The 11,766-nt window shown below is 32.3% G+C and overlaps 1 protein-coding gene across 2 annotated transcripts in view; it reads left to right on the plus strand.

Moving 5' to 3' along the window:
- The window catches only part of LOC135198061 (choline/ethanolamine kinase-like), an 85,203-nt gene that overhangs the window by 69,010 nt on the left and 4,427 nt on the right, over positions 1-11,766 (plus strand). For both annotated transcript variants that reach the window (XM_064225457.1, XM_064225458.1), the window contains exons 5-7: positions 4,161-4,294; positions 6,494-6,863; positions 7,870-7,967. In XM_064225457.1, the coding sequence (XP_064081527.1) occupies positions 4,161-4,294; positions 6,494-6,863; positions 7,870-7,967 (602 nt within the window). The remainder of the gene's footprint in view (positions 1-4,160; positions 4,295-6,493; positions 6,864-7,869; positions 7,968-11,766) is intronic.

Raw genomic sequence — 11,766 nt, forward strand, 5'->3', positions numbered from 1 at the left:
TCAGCTATATTTCTCCTTTCAATGGAATTATTGTAAATAATGTAAATATTGTTGTCGTTGATTTTGTTTTTTGTTCTGTAGATTACTTCTACCATTTTGCTGTTGTTAAAGATATTTATTAGTTTTGCTGATAATTTTATGGTATTAATTTTAATTCTTTCAGGAGACATTGACCTGAACTTTGGGTCTGTGACTTATTACTTTAAGAAAACTTACAAAGTTCTTTACTCAAATATTCGAGGCTAAGGGTTAAATTTTATTTATCTCCAGAGTTGTGCCTGTAACTATGATTTGATGTTTTTTGTCTTGAGACCTTTGCAAGCATTAACAAGTCAAAGCTTGAGTTTTTAATCGTGGTTTTGGTGGCCCTGACTTTATATATCGTAACATGCCACATGCATAAGGGATACCTGTATACACTAAATCCAGGTGACCTATTTATCTTTAAAGAAAATCATGGAGTGTAGTTGCCAATGGAAGAGTTATTTTAAGGATGAGAATAAGTGTAGAAATGGCTGTTGAAGATGTAAAAATGGCAATACAGAGGATGAAGAATGGAAACTTAGTAGGAAATGATGTTAATAGCAAAGAAGTATGGAGGTTTTTAGGATGTATGGTATAAGAGATACATTGTTCAGTTGTTGATGGGAGCGAAGTTTATTAGAACGTGCAGAAGGGAATTGCTGGTTGGATGCAAAAGCGAGTCATAAGGCAAAAGTTTGATATCATTTGTAGTTGCTGAATATTTTTATCATGAGTGAAGATAAAGATGCAAAGTTATGGGCTAAGAAAATGGGTTGTGACTGTCATAGTAGAATACAGTTGATACTATAATGATTGAAGCAGAAAAGAGAAAATGCAGAAAATAGTAGAGTGTTTCAGTGTTTTGCAAGAGGAGTAAACTGAGAGTAATTGTGAACAAGAGCACCATTAGGAGGACAAATGGAAACCAGGAAGGAGCAGCAGAACTGTGGATGGTAGGATAAGTGGAGATGCAAGTCACAAAGTCCACAATCCAGGAGTCTAATGGGAAGCGAACAAAAGTCTTCCTGGTAAAAACGAGTATCTTCCGAAGCGTGTTCTATAGATTTGGGTCTGAGTATTGGTATGGTAGTGTTTTTGAAATTTGTGTACAGCCTACACAAAACATAAGCAAGTGTCCTTTTTAATCTAAAGCTAGCTTAATTTCACAACAAGACATGTATATATATATATATATATATATATATATATATATATATATATATATATATATATATATATATATATATATATATATATATATATATAATATATATATATATATATATATATATATACTATATATATATATATATATATATATATATATATATAATATATATATATATATATATATATATATATATATATATATATATATATATATATATATATATATATATATATATATATATATATACACGTATATATATATACAGTGAACCCCCCGTATTCGCGTTCTCCAGATTCACGGACTCACACATTCGCGGATTTCTCTGTGGAACGTTTCCCTGCATTATTCGCGGAAAATTCGCACATTCGCGGTATTTTTTTTTCTATGATAATATCCACAAATTCCTGGTTGTTTTTGTTATCAATTTCATCATAAAATGCACTTTTTTGTGATAAAAACTATTAAAAACCAGTATGAAAAATTTTTAGTGGGTTTTTCTTGAGTTTTAACTAACAAAATAGGCTGTTTTTAGCATTTTCATAGGGGTTTCCAAATTCAGTTCGCGGATTCTAACTATTCACGGGGGGGTCTGGTACGCATCCCCGCGAATACGGGGGGACCACTGTATATGTATATATATATAGATATATAGATAGAGATAGAGATAGATATGAAGATATATATATATGAATAGATATATAGATATACATATATATATATTATATATATACAAAAATATAAATTTTATATATATATATATATATATATAGAACATAATATATATAGGATAGATAGATACATAGATATATATATATGTATATAGATATATATATATATATAAATATATATATATATATATATATATATAGTATATATATTATATATGTAATATATATGTTATATATATAATAATTATATAGATATATATAATATAATATATATATATAGATATATATATATACTACCACACACCACCACACACACACACACATTATATATAATATATTATATATATATCATATATATCATATACCACACACACACACTACATACATATATATATATATATATATATATATATATATATATATTACATGTCTTGTTGTGAAATTAAGCTAGCTTTAGATTAAAAAGGACACTTGCTTATGTTTTGTGTAGGCTGTACACAAATTTCAAAAACACTACCATACCAATACTCAGACCCAAATCTATAGAACACGCTTCGGAAGATACTCGTTTTTACCAGGTAGACTTTTGTTTGCTTTCCATTAGACTCCTGGATTGTGTCTTTGTGACTTGCATCTATATATTATATATATCTATATATATATATATATATATATATATATATATATATATATATATATATATATATATATATATATATATATATATCTATATATATATATATATACAGTGGACCCCCTGTATTCGAGTTCTCCAGGTTCGCGGACTCACACATTCGCGGATTTCTCTTGGGGACGTCCCCGCATTATTCGTGGAAAATTTGCACATTTGCGGTAATTTTCTATGAGAAATATCAACAAATTCCTGGTTGTTTTGATCAATTTCATCATAAAATGCACTTTTTGTGATAAAACTATTAAAAACCAAGTATGAAAATTTTTAGTGGCTTTTTCTTGAGTTTTAACTAACAAAATAGGCTGTTTTAGCATTTTTATAGGAATTCCAAACATATGCGGGTTCTAACTATTCACGGGGGGTCTGGTACGCATCCCCACAAATACGGGGGGACCGCTGTATATATAGTATATATATATATACATATATATATTTTATTATATATATAAGTATATATTATAATATATTATATATATATATATATTATATATTATATATATATATATATCTATATATATATATATATATATATATATATATATATATATAGATATATATCTATATATATATATATATATTTTATACATACATATACATACAACATACATTATATATATATATATAATATATATAATATATATATATATATAATATATATAATGTGTATATATATATATACATATATATATATATATATTATAGATATAATTATACACCACCCACATATATAATATATATACATAGAAATATATATTATGTACACCAGCACAACACATATATATAGATATATAATTATATAAATATATAATAGATATACATATATATATATATATACAGATATAATAATGTATACACACACATCTTATCTATTATACTATATATCTAATATACATTAATAATGATTAATGTATGTATATATATATTATATACAGAGATCATATATATATATTATAATATACATATATAATATATCCATATATATATATATATTATATTAATATATCTATATACTATACATATATATATATCTCGATTATTATAATATTACATAATATATATATTATATATAATAAATTTTATAATTATAATAAATTTTTATATTATACATATATAGATATACATATGTGACGTATTATATATATATAGAATATATATTATATAAATGTATATATTAATGTATTTATATATATTATATTATAATATATTATATATTAGTTATATATATATACATATAATAATATTCATGTATGTATATATATAATATGATATATATATATATATATATATATAATATATATATATGTATATATATATATATATATATATATATATATATATATATATATAATGTATTATATATATATATATAATATTATATATATATATATATATATATATATATATATATATATATATATGCTCAATGCTGGCTCTGCTAGCCAAGAACCAGGTTTTGTACAGAGAGTTTTGAGCTATTTCCTATAAAACATGTTGTGATAACTTGTCATCATCCAACCATTTTACAGATTATCCTCGTTCTGTTGTGACGTTTTTGCCAACTGTGACTATCTTTAAACAGTCAAAATTGCATTCTTTATTGCAGGCACGTTCGCTGCTGACGGAAGAGTTGGGAGATAGAGAACTGTCTTCACTCATTGCAAGCAAGATGGCTCGTATTCACGCACTAAATGTTCCCATCAGTAAAGAACCTTCGTGGTTATGGAACACCATGGAGAAGTAAGTTCTGTACTTATTCTGACATTAGTTATTTTTGAAAAGCGCTGCTATGCAGGTTTTTAATATTTTCTTAATTTTAGGGAAAGAATTGTCATCATTGTAAAAGATATTGAAATTAAAGAAAACACCATTGTTTAATGAGGAGTAAAGAAAACACTCCATTGTTTAATGAGGAGAAAAAGGAGCCAGCCAAAAGTAGAGTGAACAAAAAACTCCTGAATTAAGAGCAGTAAGATTGGGGAATGAGATGACTGACCTCATTAGAAAAAGATGAATAATTGGTACTACAAAAAAAAAAAAAAATACATGGAACAGAAACAGACATGAAAAGTTGTGTCAGTTTTTGGTTTACCAGATCAGGGAAAGAGAACAACCCTTTGAGGAATAGAAAATTATATAAGTGTTGCAATTAAATTTGGATGTTGCTGTAGGCATCAATAAAGGGTGTTTGCAGGTCCTTTCAGCCCATATTCACTGAGCCCTTGACCAGCATTACACTCTAGTGGTGGATGTAAGGGCATCCTGTGATAAATGAACTCAATGTTGATGGCAGACCCAAGAAAGTTGACCTGACAAGGGAAAACGGTTCCATTACCATCCAATCAACATCCAGGCCACCCTTCCCAATGCTGAAGATATACCTAGGGCAGATATCTTCAAGAGGGTGCTGAATGCTTCCAAGGTCTTGTAACGTAACCACAATTACCATCCAAGACCAGTACCACAACAATTAGTGGGTTATTGTTGTTTTTCCCTGGCAGTATTCATTGCAGGGTGACTTTCCTGCCTACACAAGTTAGTGATGGCATGCATAAGTCCTTCGGTACATTCTCCTCGGGACCTGTGGTGGATGCTTAACAGGTTGTGAAGCGTTAAAGAAATGAAAGGTCAAATGACAGAAAAATGACTGGAATTCTTTCTTATATCTTCTGCACAGCAGTCAACAGCTGTATTTTTGCTGGTTAGGACAGATTGAGGTGAGTTACTCAACGGCTCCAGTCTCTTTACTGATTTTAAGCCAGTAGCTGTGACTCCTGCCCTACTTTTAATGAGAGAGGTGCTGGTGATAGAACACATTTATCTGGGCTTTTGTGATAATACACTGCCTATCTCATTGGTCTTCTGTAACACACTGGAAACCAAAAGCTGTACTTTCCTAGGGTAGTGCTACAAAACAAGCTAGTACATACTGTATACTGATACAAACCCCTATCATCCATGGCATCACATATGCTAGGCTTTACAGACAGTTACAGGGATTATTTTTCCCTTGATGACCAAATAACTGACAGTTCCTGGTGAGGTGAAAGATCAATACCGTTCATGATCTTTGGACAGAACCTCCCATCTAAGGAGCAAGCCTCCATATAAAAGACAATTGTATCTTCCTAGGAAAAAATGTAACTTGAAGATAATCTGCATTTTTATCTAGCCTAGACTTTTATCAAACTTCCCCCTTTAACCAACCCAACATTAATGGTCACTGTTTATAGAGTGGGTCGGTGGTTCCCAGACCCATCAGTTATTTGTTGTTAGTTAAACACATTGTTATCAAGCTTCAAGGACCAAGCCACCTTTCCTTGAAGGTATAGCCATATAAAAGACTTCAGGTTTGCATATCTAGGAAAAAATAAATTTTTATATTTGTAATTTTTATGGTCATTGTGATAAAGAATAAAAATCTAACTGCTTTTATAAATGACAGCATTGGACAACTGTATTTTAATACTTAGAGCTCAAAGGCAGGAAATGTACTGAATATAGAGTAAGTTGTCACAAAAGCTAAGAAATGTGATATCTCAAATTTGTGGAAGAATTAAGACTTATCCATTCAAAGAGTTGTAACATAAAAGAACAAGTTATTGAAACTACTGACAAATGAACAAATGGTGCACACTAGATAGACCAGCTGAAGGCTGAAATTAAGGTCTCCAAAGAGAAACAGATATGATGATACAAGCTCTGCATTTAATTTGGATTTTTACACCTTAGATTTTTAAGATTTCCAAATATTGCAAATGAAGCAGAGATGGACAGTTCAGTTATACAGTACTACATATTACAGCGTTCTGAATCTTGACGATGATTTTTAGTTAGGTGAGTAACACATCTATTTTGCCAAATTTTTGTGAAAGAAATTTAGCAAAACAAAATAAAATATTTACCAAGAAGTCTATTCTGTGAATTTATTTTTTCCAGATGGCTGAAATCTGGTCAGGAACTCTTCAGCAAGAAGCCAGATATTGATGGTATTCCTGAACACATTTTAGATCGAGTTAAGAAATTCAATTACAGAAAAGAGATAGATTACCTATGGAAAATCATTGCAAAGGTGCAATCGCCGGTAGTATTCTCCCACAATGATATGCAAGAAGGCAACATCCTACTGAACACACAAGGGAAGACTCCAGACGACAGACTCTCTATCATTGACTTTGAGTATTGTTCTTACAATTATCGGGGCTTTGATATTGCCAACCACTTCTGTGAATGGATGTATGAATATAAATTACCTGTTTATCCATACTATACTGTGGCTACAGAAAATTTCCCAGAGAAAGACAAACAGGTTTGTATGATACTCTGTGGTTATATAAGTTCTTATTTTAACAGTTTGAGGCATTATGGTATGTTAATGACTTCAAGGTGCATGTGAAGTGCTTTATTTTATGTTAGTGATCCAGTATGGATTTTTAGTTTATTGCGCCTTATGTTAAATTTGTTTTATGCCTTTAATATCACAGTTGTTACTTTTTTACCCAGAAAATAAGTTAATTTTTTTAATATTATTATTTTAAAAGTACAGTGTATGTACTACAGTGGACCCCCCGTATTCGCGTTCTCCGGATTCGCGGACTCACACATTCGCGGATTTCTCTCGGGAACGTTTCCCTGCATTATTCGCGGAAAATTCGCGCATTCGCGGTATTTATCTATGAGAAATATCCACAAATTCCTGGTTTTTGTTATCAATTTCATCATAAAATGCACTTTTTGTGATAAAACTATTAAAAAAACCAAGTATGAAAATTTTTAGTGGTTTTTCTTAAGTTTTAACTAACAAAATAGGCTGTTTTTAGCATTTTTATAGGGGTTCCAAACATTCGCGGATTCTAACTATTCACGGGGGGGTCTGGTACGCATCCCCCGCGAATACGGGGGGACCACTGTACATTGATTTTACTATTGTAATCATCAGAACTTAATTTTTTTAACATTAGCTTAACATCAAGGTATCAAGACAGTAATAAGGCCCACATGTTGGTGTGCAGTGTGCCTTTATGAAATGCTTCTGGGTACAATGACGAGATTGCTTATTCATTTTTATACCATAAAAGTCATGAATTGTGTGATTACAAGCACTCCTGGGTGTTTTCATACTTAAATTGAAACCAACTTCCTATCATTATCAAATAATAGCATTTCATATCTTAAGTAGAGTTTTGTGCCACATTTTCTCATTTCTAAGTACGTAGTAGTAATAGTTTTCATTCCTGTTGTCTGTTTACCAGTTCTTTTAGAGTTGCAGTATTTTTACAAGTAATTTATTTCAATACATGCAAATTCATTTTCAGCTGTTCTTCATTAGAGCATATCTAGAAGCCTATGAGTTAGCCAAGAGGAGGAAAGGGGTATCATCATCAGGTGGAAGTAACGAAGACCAAACAGTTTCGTAAGTATTTGTCAAATTCTAGTACGTATTGTACATATTCACTAGTTTTGTACATATTCAGTTGGATTTGATACCAAAGTTGAACTCAGATTTCCCTCTCTCAGGTCTTGTCATACACTACTTATATCCTTTACTTTGTTGCTCTTTGAATTTCGCAGGGGTTATTGACACCAGGGCCTAGGAAAAATTAACTCTGGACCCCAAAATTTTAACACTTAAGTGTATTGATTCTCATACATACATATACCTGATGTTTTCAGATATACTTCTTATACTAGCTGGAATAGACCCATCCTCACCAATGTAGACAAGAGGGCAATCGTTTTTATTGCTTTTCCAGCTGAAATATATCTGTAGAATCTACTGGTTACTTTTTACCAGATACATATGTAATTGTAATAGCCACAATGCCCTCTTAACTTCTTGAATTCTTTGCGCTTTTTTGGATTCAATTGTCGCTACAAAGCCTTAAGGTCCAAGTGCAAGATACATATATGAAGAAATTATGATGTCCAGTAGCAGGAAATAAACCCAGGTCCCATATCACAACGAGGTCACGTTGCCAACCTGACCATGATAGGATAAAAAAAAAAAAGTCTGTTGCCTCTCATGCATTTCTTATGAGGTTAAAATGACGCTCGTTAAAATAATTGGAGAGAACTCCTAACCGGGAAACGTAACCTGCCTTTCATTGTTCCCTTTGAGTGTCACCTCTGAAGCTAGCTGACATGAAAATGGAATAAAATGAGTTAAGAAATGTATAAAAAAATTTTTTAAACTATCATATTCTTCCCAAAATCATATTTAAGTAAGTACCCCCTCTTATCTTTTTCTGTCCAAAAATTCAGTCTATCAAAAGTCAAACAAGTCTAGAGAAATCCCATTTTTCTATATGGTGACTTTGAATCCATTTGAAAATGAGAAGATAATTATCAAACAATGAAATGTTAAAGTTCGTCGATAAAATGTGTCACATCGCACTCCCCTTTCTCTAGAACTGAACTCAATGTCACTTTCACTTTTACCTTTTCCGATGGACCTCCGAGCGCCTTCTCTATGTCAAAATCACTTGTGTCCACCAAGACAGTTTGTCATCTAATTGCCCCTTAATTCACATACTAGAGAGTCTAGTATGTCATTTTCTGTGACCCACGTACGTATGTACACCCACCAACAGATGTACGGATACACACATGCTACTTCTTACAAACACATGGGCGCTAGTTTGTTCCCATGTCCTCGATAACTTTTTCCTGTGGTTATCTCATGTGTCTGGAATGTATTCACGACCTCGTTTATGCACACAGCGTGTTTTCTATTAGTTTTTTATCTCAGCATTTCTGAAGAATCCAGCATTTGCATCGGTCTCTAACTTGCAAGAGCTAATGTTATCAACCCCACTATTTTATATAGGTCTATTTTAATACTATATATGTCTATCTTTTCCCTCTACCAGTGCCTTAAGACATTCACATACCTGTAGTTTTTAGATATAGTACTTTTTATAGCTGGAATAGACCCATCCTCACCATTGTAGCCAAGTGGGCAATCTTTTTTATTGCTTTTTCGGCTGGTAATAATATATGTATGTAGAATCTGCTGGTCACTTTTTTTTTCATAACTTTGGATTCTCATTAATTATTCCCCATCAAAAATTTGAACTCTGTCATATTTCATGTCCGAAAAAAATTCTTTATAAATTTTTTGCTTTTTGATTTTGTGTTTTTGGCATAGCTCTATTTTTTGGTTTATAATTTTGAACTAATTTTTATTAGCGCATCGTATAGTACGGATATTCGCCTAATATTTGCAAAAAAAAAAATTCATCTAAAAATTACAATCAGTGCCCCCACATTTGGCTTAGCATGTCCTTGGCACATCCTCTCTTGCCCTCTCAGGGCCTTGGGCAACAGGGAACCAGGACACTTCAGAAAGCAGTGCAGATCTGTGCTAGTTGTCTCCTTCCTCTATCTAGTCTGGCATCAGTAGCATCAGTTCCAGTGATAGTGGTGCCAGTTCTGGTGCCAGAATTCATTCTTGAATAGGATTGCTCAGGAGAGAATATCCTTTAAGGGGTTATTGCCATCAGTGCACCTCATGCAGTGCACTGTGGGCATTACTTAAGGTCCTTTGCAGCATCCATGTGGCCTCAAGCTGCAACCCTTTTCATTTCTTTTACTGTAGCTCTCTTCATATTCTCTTCCTTCCATCTTTCTTTCCATCCTTTCCTAACAATTTATTCATAGTGCACCTTTCAAACCTTTTTAAAGTCAGTTTCCACTTAACTGCTGAAAGTCCTAACAGTTCCCAGCTGTTGGCCTTTGGCTGAAATATATTGTATTCTATTCTATTCCGGAGAGAATAAGAGGAGTCACCCATTTTTCCCTCTTTAAGTTTACCATATAGGATTGGCTGATAGGAGTGATGCTTCATCTCGTTGTTGTTTTTTTTTTTTTTTTTTCTTGTAATATTTAAGCAGGTTTTGCTGCTTCCACGGGTAGTAAGCAGTTAGCTAAAGCTGCCTCATCAAGGAGTTTTGCTTGAATCCTCCATTGTTAAGGATCTTTCACAGTTGAAGATTAGTATCAAGTATTAGTTAGTTTTTAGTGAGAAGCCTAGACTTGCTTGTACTTACCCATGTATTGCGGCTTTTGTTGGCCATTGCGATTGTGCACCTCGCAGTTGTAAAGCACCAATTACCTACACCTAGCACAATTTTATGTATTTCACCACAATCCCACACTTCTGTGCTTTGTACTATTCAGGTTTTCTCCTTCAGTCTTTAGGTGCTTTAGTTGCCACTCTCATGTGCCTATTGCTTGCTTACCTAACACTGCAATTATTGATGAGTCAGGTGTCTGGTGTTGAGCCAAATGAAGAAGTGGTCACAATTTCCTTTTTGAAGAGGTTAATTGCTTTGTGTAAGAAGTTAATTAACGCCATACGCTACCTGTCCGCTATGGCGCGGCATAAGACATCTGTCTGCTATGGTGTGCCATAAGCCCATTATGGCATGTCATAGCAGTTATTGGAGCCGTCATAAAGCAAAAATAATCATTAAGCAAAGCATGTAAGTCTAAGGGAGTAAAACATACTTATGGAGCACTCTTATGGCGCTGAGACATTTATGGCACTCGTATGGTGCCGATAACTGCTTATCAGCGCCATAAGTTCGTTTTACTCTCTTAGACTTTCATGCTCTTCGCCTAATGGCGATTTTTGCTTTATGGCACCCGGCTAGGAACGGAACCCCTGCCGATAACCGGGGACCACCTGTATAGCTATATAATGGGGAGGTAAGATTCATTTTAAAAAATTAAATACTTTATTTGTATTTATTTTTTGAAATATTTACCTCTCTATTACATAATTTGCCCTCTCTATATCCCAGCATTCAAAGTGGACAGAAGTAGATATTCATAGAAAACAGTGCTTGTTTTTCTTTTGCAATCTGTCAAACTCCTGCTGGCATGGAAATAAAAGCTATATAATGGGAAGGTATTTAAAAAATAAATATGAAATTAAGTACATTTGTATTGAGCTATAGCAAAAAGTGAGGCATTCTAAGGGAAAAACTGTAGGTCAAATGGTGTCAGACCACATCTACAAGTTATGATCAGTCAAAAGTGAAAGTTATCTATTTGGTTTGTGAATAGGTTTGATATTTTCCTCTCAAGTCGACGGTTCAACCTGCTAACTTTGAAACACTTTCATATTTTTTCTGTTGACATATTTTTATATTGTATTTGATGATATTTATGTTTTAAAACTTGAAAGCTAATGGTTAGAAGCGTATCAC

The sequence above is a fragment of the Macrobrachium nipponense genome, chromosome 21 (genome assembly GCF_015104395.2).
Source record: "Macrobrachium nipponense isolate FS-2020 chromosome 21, ASM1510439v2, whole genome shotgun sequence".
Lineage (NCBI taxonomy): Eukaryota > Metazoa > Arthropoda > Malacostraca > Decapoda > Palaemonidae > Macrobrachium > Macrobrachium nipponense.